Here is an 18,023-nt window from a genome sequence, read left to right as displayed (position 1 = left end):
TCTCACGTAACCAGGGTGCATTTGTTAAAACTGAATGATTAACATGGGTACAATACTATTAACTAAATGACAGCCTCTATTCAGATTTTACCAGTTTCTCCACTACTTTTCTTTTTCTGTGCCAGAATCTAATCCAGAATATCATGCCATTTAGTCACACTGTCTCTTTAGTCTCCTCTGATCTGTGACAGTTTCTTAGTCCTTTATTTTCCATAACTTAGAAAAATTAAAGAGCATCAGTCACGTATTTTGTACAATGTCCCTCAATTTTCATGTGTTTCCCATAGTCTCATTATTAAACTGGGGTTATGGTTTTCATGGGAAAAAAAAAACTGCCAGAAAGAAGTGCCCTTCTCATCAAATCACATCAGGGGCACATTACATACACGTGGTATCTCTGGTGTTGTTAACCTAGATCACGTGGTTGAGGTGGTTTCTGCCAGGTCTCTCCACTGTAAAGCCACTTTTTATTTTCCCTTTCCACACCCTATCCCTTGGAAGCAACTCACTAATTTCAGCTGACATTCCAGGGGAGAGAAAGGAATTGGAGTTAATTCAAATTGTTCCATAAGAAAGATCAGCCCCCATTCCCCCATCTATTTATTTGTTCAAATATTCATCTATGGACTCATGGATATTTGTTTTGTTTCTTGGGTTATAATGCAGTATTAATATTTTTTATGTGTTTCCTCAAATAGTTTCAGCTTTGCCCATTGGGAACAATTTCATGTTGGCTTCTATACCCATTTGCAAAGCCCATATTTTTTTTAAATCAGAGAATGGTATTTAAAAACCAATATCTGGAGGAGTAATGTCAGCAAAATGGCAGAGTATGCAGCTCCAAGCTCTCATCTCCCCACAGACACATCAAAAAACAAGCAGAAAATGTCAGAACCAATTTTATCATATCTCTGCAAAATAATGAACAACTTACAGCAACCGTACAAATGCTAAATCAAGACAAAATGTGACTTCAAAATTGTAGAAAAGTTCTGTGGTGACTTTCCTTGCCCTTGTTCCACCCCTCCCCAGCTGTGCAGTGGTTTTAAAGCAATAGCCACACACATTCCCAGAGAGGCCCCCTTGTCCCTGAATCAGGAAGGAAGAGAGCAGACATTATTTGCAAATTATTGGTGTGTCTATTCGAACCTTTCTGGGAGGTACCTGAAAGACTGATGCAAGTTGTCCATCTGTTTCATCTAACGTGGAAGTCAGCACAGGAGAGCAGGTCAGAAAAGAGTCAAGCATTGTTCAAAAAACACTACAAGGCATAATAGTGGCCCTCATATGCCTGGGCAAAAAATTACCTGGTCTTACACAGTTTATCATCTCTAACATGCCTACCTCAAGGGGTCTATGTTTCCTACTTCTACTGTCTGCCATGGCAATTCTGGCATTTCTCCATCAAGTACTTAGTCATTCCATAACTCTAGGAGCCATCCTAGAAACATGTTCACATCATCCGATGCAATTCCTGCTGTGGTATTAAATCTTGTATCTACGGGCACCCCCATCCAAATTTAAACTTTAATGCCACTTGACTAGCAACCTTAGATTCTGGTCTCATGCCCACTCCCTGGCTCTTGCCAGTACATGACATCAGGTACTACGATTATATTGAGATATGGTCCCTATTTTACTAGCGGGCTCAACATGTCCCTGGCTGGGATATATTATGACTTTTTTCTAGTTATTGACTTAGTGGGAAGCCCCTGAAAGGCGCTGCATTAGGAAATAATTCAGTAGGATGTGACAGTGCAGCACCTGGGAGAAATGGCTGAATATAGAGCTGAAGCAGGGAAAAGGTAGAGTGATCCTGGGGCATCATCTAGTACCATAAATCAAGGATGTACATTTTTTTCCAGATTTACGGAAGCAGAGAATGTTTATAAAAATTTATTTGAGCCAAACAGAGTACACACCTGGCAGCAAGATCTCAACAGACTGAGATAAATTCTTCCAAAAAATAGCATATTGTAGTTTCTTTTATGCATTTGAGATTAAGGATGGAACTAAGGAGGATTACCTGAAGGTGAGAGAAAGTAAGAGGGTGATTGTATTACAGGATTATTAAGCTTATGTGCTTTCTTGCATGTTTTAGAAGGAGGAGTCCGAAAAGGGGCATTTCAAAGGTGTGTTAACTCAGATGCACAGAAACAATGGACGGCGCTTGCTTAAGACAAAGATAAGCCTTTTAGTAAAGAATTATATGACTGAGAAGTGACTATCCACCATGACCTACCTAGTCAGGAATTTAGGACGATATCACCCATGAGGTTACTTTCCATAGAACCCCTTTTTTCATCCACAGCTATATAGGCCAAATAAAGATATGTGTGCATGTGATAGGTATACACTAGCATGATTTTTGTTGTTGTTGTTTACAACCCCTCTTACCAGCACCCAGAGTAAGAGACAGTCCATGGAGAACACTTCAAAACTCACCGTACTGGATGGTCTTGGGAAGGTGGGAGGGTTTGGAAAGGCTGGTGACATCCATAGTCTGGTAGAATTGTGGGGACTGGTATGTGAGCAGTTTTGTATGCTAGGGTTACTTGCTTGGAGAGATCAGTGGCTTTGAGAAATTGAAGGTGCATATTTTGGGGGAAGTTGAATGTTTTGATTTGAAGAAGCCAGGAGATTGAAAAGGATTGTGAATTTGGAGTTGTGCATGGGCTTGGAGATTTTGTCATGTGGACTGTGTGGAATTAGGGGACATGAGTGTATTTGGAGAATTTTGATGAAATTGGCTGGTTTTTTTGTGGGGGCGGTGAGGAACTTGGAGGAGTGTTTCAGGGCTTGATAACTTGATAACTTGAAGTTAATGAGGTGGTGGCTTTGGGGAGTTAAGCAGGCATGGGGATTTGAGCCTCATGGAGAACTTGGGATTTGAGGAGCTTGGAAAGTTTGGAAAATAATGATGTCTCAAGGAACACTAGAAGTTTGGAGAATTTGATGTGTTAGAGTAAGTGGGTATATTCGGGCAATGTTCCTCTTCCCACCCCAATTCATACATTATATATTCAAGTTCAATTCCCTAGCACTTAGGAAGTCTAGAAGGAAAAGAATCCATAGCATGAGAGTCAGCACCATGTATCCAGATAGGCACAAACAAGTTTCTAAGATGGCTTATGAATTGTCAGTTCCAGAGGCTCAAGACATCCTGGGGCAAGCACAGAAGTAGACATGATTGTTCAGTCTTGGGAACATAATGTTCTAGTGACCTCATGACAGAAAATATGCATAAAAAGTGACTCTTTCCTGGGCTTGTGGGTGGGGCCCAATAGGGAAGTGTTCATGCAGAGTGAGAGGGCAAGTATCTGGAGACTGATCAACTCACTTCAAATGAGGAATTTCTCATCGGGGATGCCCACTTTTGAATATAAGCACAGTTATTCTTCTTAGCAGTCATATAAATGAATTCAAGGACCCTGCAGTTGCCTCAATCCTCTGTAATGAGGATTGAAGAGTATTTATGTGAATCCAGGGTCTTACTATTTTACCAGGATTTACTGGATTCCAGAAACTCACTCCATTCTTTTTTGGCCAGGGCTGTTTTTTTAATGTTGTATTTTGGTGGGAAGAATCGGTTTGTTTACCTGATGATATTGATTCATGAAAAATCATATTCTCACTGACACGACAAAAACCATGGAATTAAGCACAGCAGGCAGAGGGAAAGGGAGTCACAATGCAGACAACCCCTATTGTGAAGGGATGGAAGAGTTTACCCCTCAGTCTCTTGAGGAGTGATCAGAGTCTATTTCTTCTAAGATTCTCCAATGTAAAGGGGAATCCTGCAGGCGACAGCTATGCCCCCCCGCCCCCCCAAGACCCAGTCGGGGGTTGGGAGGCTTCGGACAGGTGCCACTCTGCTGCCCAGGAAGAGAATGTGGGAAGCCAGAGACCAAGAGAGAGCAATGTGAGAGAGACAAAGAGGAAGAGAGAGAACGAGATGAAGAGAGAAAGGAGGGCACACAGAGATACAAAGACAGACACAGTAAGAGAGGCAGATGAAGACGCAGAGACAGAAGTAGATTCAGAGACAAGGAGTCTCAGGCAGAGACATTCAGAACACGGAGGAGAGTCCAAAGCAGGTGCGTCCACACTCACGCTAGTCCTCACACTGAAATAGTCTGCTACGACCACTCTAATGACACCCAGATTAGAAAGAGCAGATCCAGCCGCAGCGCCCCTCTTTCTATACTTTCTACACTTTCCAGGGGGGCGGATCCCAGGGACGGGCGGCGGGCCCTTGCCCAGCCAATAGTGGCACACAAAGGTTAGAGGGACGTTTCCCCCAAACAACGCGACCCAGAAGCCTCTCGAGGCCACGCTCACGTTCGCCTGTGTCAGACCTGGATCCTTAATCTGAATAGCTCCGCCCACAGGGCCCTGTGTTCCAAAGAGAAGTCAGCTCGGCCTTTTGCCTGTCTGGGTAAGCCCTGATCAGCCTGCACATTGCCCTGCGCCGTGAGGAGGTCCATCGCTAGCGTTTCCCTTTTTCCAGAGGCCGCGAGTCCTTCGCCTGGCTGACTAGGAGACCCATGAAATACTCCCTCCTTCTGAGAGGCCCACCTCCCGCTTTAGCAGCCGAGTGCCATACGCTGGCCAGGTTGCGCACGGCACTCTTATTGGAAGCAGCGACCGTCCGTCAAGCATTCTGCCCAGACGCTACTCTGTCCTCATCCCCCAGCCTTTCCTGGTAGATAAGGGAGGGTGAAGTTGCCTCGACTCTGGGGAAGCGCGTCTATTGGTCCGGCACGGTATCTGTCATTGCTTAGGCTGCGAACATCCTCGAGTGAAGAGGGGGAATTACCTCGAGCCTTCGATTGGGTCGGGGAAAGTGTCAGTCAAGGAATGGGCGGGTGCAATCCCCATCCAACGCACAGTACTGGTAGAGGTACAACGCAAAAAGGTGGGGGTTGCCTGGCGCTGGCGCCCTCCGTGCTCCGGATTGGCTGCACGTGAGCCGCGCCCCGCTCGCGCGGACAGCCTTCAGTAAGAGACTTGGGCCCGGCTGGCCTCCGGAAGCCGCGCGAGCGAGTGCGGTGAAGAGAGCAGAGAGGGCTCGCTGGGTTCCCAGCCAAATCCGACGTATATCTGGGAGTGGCGCGCGCCATCTCAACGGTGAGGGACCACCGGTGGGCGGTGGGAGAGAGGGGTCAGGTGCCGCCGGGAGCGAATGAAACTCCGCAACAGGAAGTTGCTTCAGAGCTGCGTCGCACCCGGAAGTGTGGCAAGACAGCAGGCGCATCCGGAAGTGTGATGCTACCGCGGCTACGGGAAGTAATGGTACCTGGCCAGTTGAGATACCGGGTTAAAACAGGTGTTTATGTATCTTTATTTCCTGAGGCTCGGTAGAGGCTTCCTTTTAGAAGAGTGCTGGAGGGTGCACGTGTTCGGTCATGTTTTTTAATGTCTCGTCCCATTTGAAAACCGAGGGGAAACGAACACTAAGAAGAGTGTGTACAAGGGCCAGGCTCAGTAAAGGCCTTTAAGTTTCTTTTGCTTTCCTTCACCCTCAGTTCCCTCCCCCACCGGGATGTGCAGATGGAGGCCGGAGGAGACACTGCTGCCCCAGCCCCCGGGGACGCGGAGGACTTGGAGGACACGCGGTTCACCAGTGAGGAGGCTGGAAAGGGTGGAGGGGTTCACGAGGACCTGCCAGATCCCAGAGACGGGGGCCTGGAGGAAACAGGTATGCTTTCCCCTCACCAGGGTCTTGGAAGGACTCTATAGGGGGTGTCATTGTTGAGAGAGTACAATGAGGGACCAGTAAAGAGTCTTTGGGGACTCACAGAAGTAGCTTAAACCATAGCCGGGTCCATAGGAGGTAATTGTTGACCCACATTGTAGTTTAAATCATTGAGGAATGAATGCTCACTAGGGACTTGGAATGAGTGTAGGTCTTTGAGGAATCAAAAAGGGATCAGTTGGTGTCAAAGTGGGCATTGGGGATTTAGGATGTTTAGGTCAATGAGTGACCAAAAGAAAGTTAATAGGGGCAAAGGTGGACTACTTAGAAATCAGTGTTTGTGGGGGTTGGAGTGTTACCTGAGTCATTGAAGTTGGGAAAGAGATCAATGGGAGCCAGTGTGCACGCAGAGTATTTACATCGTTGAGAAATAATGGCGAGTTGTCTGAGGCATTCTTTAAGGAAACAGATATTAGTGGATGTTAATGGTAGTCATTGGTGGGGAGGCAGTGGACATCGATGAGATTATTTGGAGAGTCAGAGGACCAGTAGGAGGGTCTCTAAAGACCCAGCTGGATGCGTAAAGGTGTTCTATGGAGAACCAATGAGAGTCATTGGGGAACCATTGCTCACAGACCACTTTGGAATTAATGGGTTTTAATGAGATCATTGGGAAGGATCAGGGGACATCACTGAGAATAAATGGGGGCAAAATCTTTGAAAACTTGGGAATTATTGGCAAGCAATGGCAGTTATTGGGAGGAGGAAATAGGTAATTGGGGGCATGTGGAGTCAGTGAGGGAATATGAGGTCATTAGGATTTTATGGGAAAATTGTTGAGACATAGTTGCCAGTGGATAATAATGGTTGTCTTTGGGGGATCAGTGGAAATTAACTGGAATAAATGGGAGAGGTGTCAAGGGAGTCAGCAGGGGAGGCAAGGAAATCATGGGTTTCATCGGTGATTGTTAATTATGATCATGGGGAAGGGCAGTGGAGGTCATTATTAAAATCCTGTGTGTTAGTGTATATTATGGTGGTTATTGTAGGAAAGGGAGTGGATATCACTGAGAATAAAAGGGGGGTCAGGGCAGTCAATGGAGGTCCCTGAAGTCCTGGGTGTTAGTCGAGATTAATAGTGATCACTGGGGAGAAGGGAGAATAGTATAAAAGAGGGTTGGTGGAGTCAGCAGAGGTCACTAGAAGTCTTGGGTGTTAGTGGTGGTCATGATGGGGATGGAGTGGACATAGAATAGAATAGAATGTGGGTCAGGGCAGTCACTGAAGGTCATTGAAGACCCAGGTATTAATGATGTTAACGTGGGGTCATTGGAATGTTAGTGAACAGCATTGGGATTAAATATGGGGTTAAGGGAGTCCTAAAGATCTGGGTGTTGTTGGTGGATATTCATGGCAGTCATTGAGAAAATTAGTGGTCATCACCAAGAATATAAATGGGTGATCAGAAGAGTTAATGGGATCATTAGGGATTAGTGGACATCAGTGAGACTAAATAAGGGGTTATGGTTGTGGGAGCGGGGAGCATTCTAAGACCCAAATATAAGTAGATGTAGTGGTTGCCATTGAAGGACGAGTAGATAACAGGAGAATAAATGAGGACTTAGAGGTATTAATGGGGGATCATTGAAGATGAAGGTCATTCAGAGGCAATGGGGTGCTTTGAAGACTTGGGAACGGCAGTTATTGAAAAGGGAATAATTGGTATCTAGGGAAATAGAGGGTGCAGTTATGATAATGAGAGATTGGATTATCTGAGTTTTAAGGTCATGTATACAAGTGAGGGGCAGAGGAGGTACCTTGCAGTCTGTCAGCATCAGGGGTCACTGGGGCTGGTAGGGATTTGGTGGGTCCTTGGGCACATGGAGTTAGTGGGAGTCCACACGCACATGACTTACCAGGGGCTCCCTTTTAGGATCTGAGACCAAAGACCAGCCACCTGGCATGCTGTCACCACTGCCCCAGTCAGAGGCCTCATCATATACCTGTGGACTCTGGGATCCTGCAGCCTCTGAAAATAGTCCCACGGGTGACTCTGAGAGTGATTCTGGAGGCCAGGGTGGGGACCCCAGTGACGAGGACTGGCGCAGCAAGCGAAAGCATGTGTTTGTGCTGAGTGAGGCAGGCAAGCCCATCTACTCAAGGTATGGTAGTGTGGAGGCACTGTCGACTACCATGGGTGTGATGACAGCCCTCGTGTCCTTCGTGCAGAGTGCAGGAGATGCCATCCGCGCCATTTACGCTGGTGAGCAAAGAGTCAGGAGGCAGAACAGTGGACAATGACTGGGAATATAGATATGGCTGGCTGGCTATCTGTAAGTCTGTCTGTCTGGCTTCCTGGGGCATTGTCCAGCCACCCAGGGGTGGGTTAGTGTGTGTGTGTGTGTGTGTGTGTGTGTGTGGTTGGCCAAGCATCTGAAAGGGGGCCTGCGGGGGTTGTGTCCATCTATTTGTTTGGCCTTCTGGGTTCTGAGTGATTAAGTCACTGGGATCTAAGTGACTGGCTGGATACTTCCTTTTTTATCTGAGAGTATGATTTTGGGGGCTGTGTGTCTGAGTTGTGTGCCTTTCTGGTTGTGTGTCAGTTCTTGCTCCATCTTGCCCTACTTCATGCCGTGTGTCTAACCTGATTCCTTGACCATCCCATCTTGCCTCTACAAATGTTCAGATTCCCCCAGCTTGTCCTTACACCCTGGTCCAGTGTCCACAGAGTGAATGTGCAAGCTCAGGCCAGAGTTGTATGTGTTCAGGGAAAGGGTGGAAGAGCCTCACCTGACCCGCTCCAGTCACCACTGACTCTTTTCTACCCCCTGCCCCATCTCTTCTCTCCCCTAGAGGACCACAAGCTGGTGTTCCTACAGCAGGGCCCACTGCTGCTGGTGGCTGTATCAAGGACTCCTCAGTCAGCAGCCCAGCTGCGGAGGGAGCTGCTAGCTGTGCACGCACAGATTGTGAGCACATTGACACGTGCAAGCGTGGCCCGCATCTTCGCCCGTAAGCAGAACTATGACCTTCGCCGCTTGCTGGCCGGCTCAGAGCGCACACTGGACCGGCTTCTAGACAGCGTAGAGCGGGACCCAGGTGCCCTGCTCCTGGGCGCTGTGCGCTGTGTGCCCCTTGCTCGCCCACTGCGGGAAGCACTAGGTGTACTGCTCCGACGTTGCACAGCACCCGGCCTGGCACTATCAGTGCTGGCAGTGGGTGGTCAACTGGTGACAGCAGCGCAGGAGCGGACTGTGCTGGCTGAGTGCCGGCTGGACCCAGCCGACCTGCAACTGCTGCTCAACTGGGTGGGTGCACCAGCCTTCGCAGCGGGAGAGGCATGGGCACCTGTGTGCCTGCCCCGCTTCAACCCTGATGGTTTCTTCTATGCATACGTGGCCCGCCTGAATACCATGCCTGTCTGTCTGCTGCTGCTTGGCACCGACCCCGAGGCCTTCCATGACATGGCCACCTGTCGACGCCTGGTTGAAGACGGCATGCACACCCTGGGTGCAATGCGTGCCCTTGGGGAGGCTGCCGGCTTCTCTAATGTCCCATCATCCAATGCCCCTGCCTACAGTGTACAGGCTGTGGGGGCACCTGGTCTCCGGCACTTCCTCTATAAGCCACTGGACATCCCCGACCATCACCGCCAGCTGCCCCAGTTTACCAGGTAGGTCATGACCCCGTGGACAATTGGCCAGGCGAGAAGGCTTATCTAAGTGGAATGTTCAGCATCTCATAACATGACTTGGGAAAGAGAGCCAGCGATGCTCTAGAAAGATGGAATAGAAGGAATCTCTGATGAGCGAGGCTCAGCTACCAGTCTCAAGGAATCTCTTATTCTGATGGAGATGAGGGCCCCAGTACTCAAGGAATCCCTAAGTTTGATGGGGAAGCTGGGCCTCCAACCATTGAGATTCCTAAAGCCTGATGGGAAAGGCTCAGCTCTGTAACTTAATTGAACCTCCGAGACTGAGGGGAGATGGGCCAGCCAAGAAAGCCCTAGATTGACCCTGTCCCCACCTCCCTCCATCACTGCAGCCCTGAGCTAGAGGCCCCGTACAGCAGAGAGGAGGAACGGCAGCGCCTGTCAGACCTGTACCACCGCCTGCATGCGCGCCTCCACAGTACCTCCCGGCCCCTGCGCCTCATTTACCATGTGGCTGAGAAGGAGACACTGCTGGCCTGGGTGAGTTGGGTAGGACTCTAAAGGGGTTCATTCCCCACTTCAAGCCTCCTTTCCCTCCATTGTATCCCCTTCGACCATAACGAACTCCATTCATCAAGCACACTACGCCTTTGCCTGGAGTATGTATGCTTTTGCCTCTAACACTGTCCCTGCCATCACACACATCTTTGAAACCCATAAGGATCAATCCTCCAAACCTCCCATTAGCCCCATCATTCTGTTTGCTGTTCCCCCTTTAGCAACCAGTAGTGTCTTCAACTTTCAATAGGCCCCATTAACAACGATCACTGTGCCTGCTTATTTCTCATTTTCCCTTTAGGCCTACCCATATGTCTGCAGGCACCAGCTCAGTTTTGACTTCATGAGTCCCTAGCACTTCTTGAACACCACAGGCTTGGTTCCATGCTGTGCCTTCTACCTGGGTTATTCTTCCCTGGGGTCTTTTCAGAGTTCTCTGCCTCACTTTCTATTAAAGGTCAGCTCTTCTGGGTGTTTGGTTAAGGTGACCTCATTGGCAATGACACCTTCCCCCAGGCTCCATTTAGTGCACATTTATTAAATCATTTATTGTATGCCTATTGTTTATCAGGAATTGTTCTAGGCCAAGTGTTTAATTTTTTAACTTTCATTTCCAAGCAATTTTAGACTTAAAAAGAAGTTGCAAAATGGTAGAAAGAATTACTATAAACACTTCCTTTACCTGGTTTCTTGAGATGTTAATATGACCACTGGAATTTATCAAAATCAGGGAATTAGCATCAGTACAATTACATCTACCTCGCAGACTTCACTCACAGTTCACCGCTTGTCCCACTGATATCCTTTTAGTGGTCCAGAATCTGGTCCAGGATCACATGTTAGATTTATTTAGCATGTCTTCCTACTCTCGCTTATTTTGAAAGAGTTCCTCAGTCTTTTTTGTCTTTCATGACCTTGGTGAGTACCAGCCAATCATTTGAAGAATGTCCTTCAGCTTGTGTTTTTCTGATATTATGACTAAATTGAGGTTATGCATTTTGGGAAAGAATATCACAGAAGTGATGTTGTGCCCTTCTCTACATCATATCAGGAGGCCCATGATGTCATTTTGTCCCACTGTTGATGATGATAACTTTGATCACTTAGTTAGAGTGGTGTCGGCCAGACTTCACTATGAAGTTAGTATTTTCTTCCTTTGTAATTAGTATATATGTGATGACTATGTCAGTGTTTCATCCATTACTTTTAATATCCATTAATAATTCTTGCTTGCAAGTTATCACTCTGATGTTTAAAGATGGTGCTTTTTCTAACCTTATCATTCCTTCTACACTTATTGTTTGATACTCTACTTATGGAAGAACTTTTCCTCTTCCTATATTTGTCTATTGAATTTCTAATTTTATATCAGTTTGGTCTCATGGATTTTTCAGTAATTCAGTGGGCTAAAAGTCTTTTCTTTCATTTATTTCAGTGTTCGAATTGTCTCTTATTTAGCCAGTGGGAGCTAAATATCCCCATCACTGCATGAGTACTTCTTACTTTTTGGCACAGGATGTTCCAAGTTCATCTTGTACTTTCTCTTTGCCAGTCCATGAAATCAGCCGTTTGTCCTAGGAGCCCTTGTACTTTCTAGTGGAGAGTAGTAGTTCAAAACCAAGATATGGTAGGCCCAGGATTTTAAATTAGGTGGTCAGGGGATGGCATCTAAGTTGGGGGTTGTGGGGAGGTAGTGGGTCATGAGGGTATCTGGAGGAAGAGTCCACCCAGCAGAGGGAAAGGACTATGCAGATGCTCTGAGGTGGGACTGAGCCTGGTTTACGTTTGAGGCTATAGCGGCTGGAACAGAGGGCACAGGAGGGGAGCAGTGAGAAGTGTGGGGAAAGGTGCTGGTGATCAGATCAGGTTAAGTCTTTCATGTTGGTATGAAGATTAAATTGAATTAATCCTCACATTAAGCTCAGGTTACATATAATGAAAACATAGGTGTGTAGAGCTCATATACAACAATTGCTCATTAAATGTTAAGTATTGTTGTTACACCCAGTCCACAGATGAGCGAACTGAGGTCCAGAGAGTACACACACACGTACAGCCAGCATAACCCAGTTGAAGCCACTAGACCTAGATGATCCCTTGGCCTAACTGAGAACTTCTGGCCCATCCATGACACAATATCAGCTTATGTGCTTTAGCCCAGTGACCAGGCAGCACCAGGTGGGAGTTAGTGCCAGCTGTGTTTCCAGACAGGAGACAGGCACGGGGCTAGGGTTGGGCACGGCCCCTGTAGCCCAACTGACTGTCTCTCCTCAAATCCACAGGTGACCTCCAAATTTGAGCTCTATACCTGCCTCAGCCCCCTGGTGACCAAGGCAGGTGCCATCCTGGTAGTGACCAAACTCCTGCGCTGGGTGAAGAAAGAGGAGGATCGGCTCTTCATTCGTTACCCACCCAAGTACTCCACACCCCCAGCAGCCCCGGCTGCTTCTGCAGACCAATCTTCCCATAACGGCTTGTTCACTGGACCTTGAGAAGCAGAGCTTCCAGATTGGGCAGTGCTGGGAATAACCATCTTTGGCTTTTACCTTCTGTCTCCACCCTGGAAATAAGGTGGACAGGGTGGGACGTGGTTGATGGTGGTGTCTGTGGCTGGTCCCTCTCTCCCTGTGCAATGGGGCAAGATCTGAGGACCTGCCCACAAATGAGAGATGGGTGGCAACATGACTGCACACAGGTAAGCAGGCTGCATCTCAGCTCCCTCATGTACCTCCACCTTTGGAGAAATCCTTAGGCCTCTCCCCCTCCCTCTGCTTCACCTCTTCTACTTGGATGACATTCCAGTTTTTGTCAAGCTATCTCCTAGTCTTAGGCTCTTCCCTGCATCCAGAGTCTGCCTCCTCAATGACCTCTCAGTCCTTGAGTGTCCAGGGCTGGCCTATGTCTCTTTGGGTGGCCCAAAGGGGTTCTGGAATTGGGAATACAGGGCCAGCCTGTGCACATAAAATGCCTAAACCAATCCCTACATGGACATTCTTTTACCCTTCATGTACTTCATCTTTGCCCTGTCACCCATGTTGGCTGCTGCTAATATTAATGGGAAGGTGGTCCCCAGTCTACCTGTATGTGTAACCCAGGGCAAAGCCCCTTGCTGTACACGTTGGCTGAAAGCCAGAATTTTTACATAGTTACATTTAGCTTCTAAGGCTTATTCTGCCCATTCATGAAATGAAGAGAACCTCTCACAGGCTGTTGATTTGCGAACTTAAAGGGATTCGAACATCTGTGTACCACCGAATAATACATGCACATCTGTCCTAGACTTTCTCACAACCTGCACAATACAAGCAACCTGGAGAGGGAGAAAAGCCTTGTAGAGTTTGTATGTGTACGCACAGAACTCACTCCCCGACCCACTAAGACCCTAGGTCTGCCCTTGTTTCCTCTAACCTCGGGTTGGGGCGCATGGAGCCAACTGCCGACCGGGTAGTGGTGAGCGGATGCGCACTGCACGCATGCGCACTGCAGAGCCTGTGTACGCTCGTGGGGATTTATTTCCCCAACCAGTCGTCCAAGGCGCAGGCGCAGAAGCCACGCGTTAGAAGATGGCGGGGAAGTTGGAGCCTTTGGAAGTGGAGCCGCCAGGAGTTGTAGAGGAGGCTGAGGCGGGTAAAGGTAATGAGGACAAGCTGGCTTCTCCCAGCCGGGGCAAAAGGCGGGAGACTTCGTCCCATTACAATAATGAAATATTGGTAGAAGTACTAAAATAAGTCAAATTTTAAGCTTTTTATAAAATACTGTTCAAAGTGGAGATAACATGTATATTCTCATCATGTAGATCACCTTGTCAGCTTCTTTGGATATATTGCTTAGTATTTTAAAGTAAACAATAGATTAAAGACTTCAGTATGCATCTCTTCAAGCAACGAGTGCTGGTTGACATTCTCACAAAAACCACTGCTGCTTCCACATCTAAGAAAGTTAATTCTCCAAAATCATTTGACACCCAGTGCATACCACACTTTGCATGGACTCTTACATATTGTTTGACAATGGCCACTCCCACAGACGGCTTCTTTTCTCCAGGGCGTTTTGATAATGACACCCACACTCCAGTGAAGGGAAAAAAAAGTCCTACAGACAAGTGGAAATTGCAGTCTAACCAAAATCTCTCAAGACGGTGATCCACTACTGTGCCACATTTTTTTTTTAACTAGGAATTTTCAAAAGGTACCCAAGTTCAGAAAATAGCGTGTCGAATGCCCATATACCCATCACTGTTTCAACAGTTTTCAACTTTCTGCCCTCCTTTATAACTCCTCTTCCTGCACAGTCTTTAAACCACTATATTAATAAACATGTTGGATTGCATTTCTCCAGACCTATCCATGCAGACATCAACAATAATGACTATTTACTTGTTTATTGTCCTAGCATGTGAGCTGTGTGAGAACCATTTATTGCTGTTTCTCCAACACTCAAATAATGCCTGCTTGGCATATAGTAGGTGCTCAATAATTATCTTTGTTTAATGTATGAATAATGAAATAATTTTAACACGGAGAGCTCTTAGGTTAGGGCCACACATTGAATGCCAGCTTTCAACAATGGAGACAGAAATGAGAGAGATGCAAATAGACCTCATTTATTAAGCACTCACTATAGCTGATGCTGTTCTGAAAAATTTAGTATCTGTCTTTCAAATTTACCAAACTTGAAGTTATTCACCAGCAATGGAGAAACTTTAAAAGCATAACAAGTTCCCATTTCTAGCCATCAAAATTGACTTTATAAAAGGAGGGATAATAATCTAGTATTGATTACTTTGTGGAGAAAAAGGCCATCTCTTAACTACTGGAGGAGCTGACCAGTAGAGGCTGTGCTAGAGGCAGTTTGGCAGAACATTTTGAGCATCCAAAGTGCTATTTCATCTCTTAAGTCACCATGCTTGGTAATCAGAATACACATGTGCGGATAAGGAAGGGTCATTGGAGTTTTGTCATTGAAAGCAAAACACAAGGAGAAATCATGGAGAGTGAATTTAGGTATATCCATGCATGTTGTGGAATGCCTTTATAGTGGACTTTTTCTTTAAGCAGCAGGAAAAAAAAATTTTTTTATTTGATTTAAAATAATTAAAAATTAATTTAAAAAGGATAAGACCATGATTTATTTATAGAGAATGAGCTCCAAAAGAGATCATATTTTTATGAGAAGAATGCAAGTTGGACTGAAAAAAAGTATCAACTGTGTTTCTGTGTGTTGCACAGATAGATGTCTATAGGCTAAAGGCCTAACTAAGCACTCTTAACAAGGGGACTTGGGTTGAGGGGCTGCGCAGAAGTGGAGGCATTTTTTTATTTTATTTTTTTTTGTTTTTTCTTTAGGAAAATATAAGTAGTACTATATAATTTTAAAACATGAGAAAGGGAAAAATTTGAATGGCATCTGAGTATCTTAATATTTGTTAATATTAACATCTTGGTTTTGGTGGTTATACAGTGGTTACCTGGTAGATTCCCTTGTATAGAGGAAATATGCACTGGAACATTAAAGAATAATGGGCCATGGTGTCTGTAATTAATGGTACAGAAATGCTCAAAAATGAGAAACCTGATAACAAGGACAAATAGGAACATTGCGGTCTATTTCTACAACTTTTATGTACATCCGAAATTATTTCAAAATAAAATGTTTAAAAGGGGTTCATGCTCTGTTGGCTGTTTTGTAACAGATTTTTTTTAAAATTTTCATCAAGATATTAACTTAAAGATAATAGTATTATTTAAAAGATTTACTGATCGCCCATAATCCTACCCTACAACTAGAAACTAGAAATACAGGGGAGAAGAAAAACATTGAGCTTTCACAGAAATGGTCGCAAAAGCCAGATATAAAAGACAAATGGAGATAATCAGGGAAAATCACAGATGTCCTGGGTATTAGATGAATTTAAAGATCCAGTGATTAGCAAAGATTGTTAATCTTGGTGTGATTATAGGCTTGGAGTCATCTAAGCGATTGTCTTCAAGTAGTGAGACTTAATGAAGTATCTAGGGATAGAATATCATGAAGCTAGGGCTTGCTTGAAAATATTTCAGCACAAGAAAAACATGGCTGAAGCAAATATTCGTGAATATTAATGACTCAGATTGGAGTGATGAGTAAATCAGTTCATCGTGATATCCACCCTACTTTCATGTACATTTGGAAATTTTCATAGTGAAATATTTAAAAAGAAAACAATCTCAAATACCTCTCCTTATTCAAATAGCTTTAATTTTTTGTTTAATTTCCAAATGTTAAGAGTATTTAAAAAATTTTAAAGTCTCAAGAGGAAACATACCACCCTATTAATAGTGTTATATCAGAGAAAAGCACTGAGATTTATGGCCAAGGAGAGAAGGGATAGTTTCATTTTTAACTTCACATATTTCTGTAGTGTTTGAATGTTTTTAGAATGTTACTTGGATAAGAAAGTAAAAAAGCAATACATGAAATACATGTTACTGAAAGATCTGAGTGTCTTCACCAAACTGTTGACAGTGGTTACTACTGGGAAGGGGAGTGACTTGGAGAAGGGGCTGTTGATAAGAGAAGACTTTTACTTTTTATTCCATATTCTTATACATTTGTTTATTAAGTAATTTAAAAATTCAAATGCAAAAGTAAATAAGTGCATACTAATTTGTAAAATATTTCAGGCAAGACAAAAAGATGTAAAGAAAACAAACATGCCACCAGATATTTCAACAAAATGTAATAAGCTCAGGTTAAGAACCCCTGGTTTACAATGTGATTTTAGTGGCTGCAAAGACTTTAACCTTATGAGTGTGCTATAGTCAGCTAAGGTATATTTAGGGTGCTTTTATCTTTTAAGATTACAAACAATGAAACAATGACCATCTTGCCCACCATCCTTCATTATTTCAAGATAGATTCCTAGAAGTGGAATTTCTGATCCAGAAGATGTAAGTTTTGGATACTTACCACCAGAAAGTTTGAAATGCGATACTGTTTTCACCTATCAGATAGGCAAAAAATCAAAAAGGTTGAAAACATACTTGGCTGGTAAGACTATGAGGAAGGAGTCTTTTCTGGGCCTGCGCAAAACAGGTGGGGGGCAATTCCATAATATCAGTCAAATTTAAAAATATACAGGTCCTTTGATCCAGCAGGTAGCTTTCTAGGAGTTTATCCAATAACACACTCCCATGTGTGCACAAAGAAGAATGTATAAGGATAGCGTACTGGGTTGAATTGTGTCCCCCCCAAATTTCCTGTCAACCAGAACCTCAAAGTATGACATTATTTGGAAATAGGGTCTTTGTAGATGTAACTAAAGATGAGGTCATACTGGATTAGGGTGAGCCCTAATCCAATGACTGGTGTCCTTATAAGAAGAGGGAAATTTGGACACAGGAAGATAGAATGCAAGGTGAAGACACAGACACACACAAAAAGAAGCCCCAGTTTGTGGTACTTTGTTTCTACAGCCCAAGAAAACTAATAAAGATGGTCACTGTGGCATTTAGAACAGAAAAAGAAGGGAAACAACCTAAATATCTACCAGTAGGAGGCGGCTCTTAAATTATAGTATAGTCACTAAAAACAATAAAGAGATCACCAGTATACATTGTCAAATGGAAAATACAGACTGTGGCACACCATTTATGACATGATACCCCTTATATAGAAGGAGTAAACATATGCTTGTATCTGAATTGAATTACCTCCAAGTACGCACGAAAGCTTGTAACACTAGCAACCTCTGGGGAGAGGAATTGAGGAACTTAGGGTCTGAAGAGAAGGGACTTTTCACTGTATACTACTGTGGGTAAGCCCTTATTCATGTATCTGTTGTCTATCATGTGATTTGTGAGCTGCCTGTAATCTCTGCCCAGTTTTCTTTGGAGGGAAGTGGGCCACTGGGATTTGACCTTTTGTTATCGATTTCAAGAGTTTAAGATGTTATTTGTTGTTGTTATTTTAAAAGTAACACAGGCTCATGTTAAACATATATAGAGGCACATATGGTAAAAAGTGTATTTGAATCAAGATCCAAATAAGGTTTGTTCATTACAATTGATTTATATCTCAAGTTTCTTTTAATCATAGTTTCCCTTCTTCTTTTTTCTTCTTTGTAATTAATTTTTT

The 18,023-nt window shown here is 44.7% G+C and overlaps 2 protein-coding genes across 5 annotated transcripts in view; both read left to right on the top strand.

Moving 5' to 3' along the window:
• Positions 1 to 4,968: 4,968 nt before the first annotated feature.
• On the top strand, positions 4,969 to 15,571 carry MON1B (MON1 homolog B, secretory trafficking associated). Of its 4 annotated transcripts, none has more exons than XM_023528576.1 (6): positions 4,969 to 5,144; positions 5,529 to 5,701; positions 7,632 to 7,961; positions 8,552 to 9,371; positions 9,743 to 9,890; positions 12,191 to 15,571. In XM_023528576.1, exons 2-6 carry the CDS (start codon positions 5,554 to 5,556, stop codon positions 12,398 to 12,400), a joined length of 1,656 nt encoding a protein of 551 aa, XP_023384344.1. In that variant the 5' UTR covers positions 4,969 to 5,144; positions 5,529 to 5,553; the 3' UTR covers positions 12,401 to 15,571. The 4 variants fall into 4 exon arrangements, with proteins under 4 accessions (XP_023384344.1, XP_011354956.1, XP_011354957.1 ...); XM_011356654.2 differs by having other exon boundaries at positions 4,970 to 5,130; XM_011356655.2 differs by lacking the exon at positions 4,969 to 5,144 and adding an exon at positions 5,168 to 5,329.
• The window catches only part of SYCE1L (synaptonemal complex central element protein 1 like), a 55,677-nt gene continuing 51,125 nt past the window's right edge, over positions 13,472 to 18,023 (top strand). The window contains exon 1 of the mRNA XM_011356686.2: positions 13,472 to 13,535. Within this exon, the coding sequence (XP_011354988.1) occupies positions 13,472 to 13,535 (64 nt within the window). The remainder of the gene's footprint in view (positions 13,536 to 18,023) is intronic.

The sequence above is a fragment of the Pteropus vampyrus genome, unplaced genomic scaffold, assembly GCF_000151845.1.
Source record: "Pteropus vampyrus isolate Shadow unplaced genomic scaffold, Pvam_2.0 Scaffold29, whole genome shotgun sequence".
In the NCBI taxonomy this organism is placed as follows: domain Eukaryota; kingdom Metazoa; phylum Chordata; class Mammalia; order Chiroptera; family Pteropodidae; genus Pteropus; species Pteropus vampyrus.
Note: the sequence above shows the minus strand (reverse complement) of the source record. Positions and strands in the feature narration are given on the sequence as shown.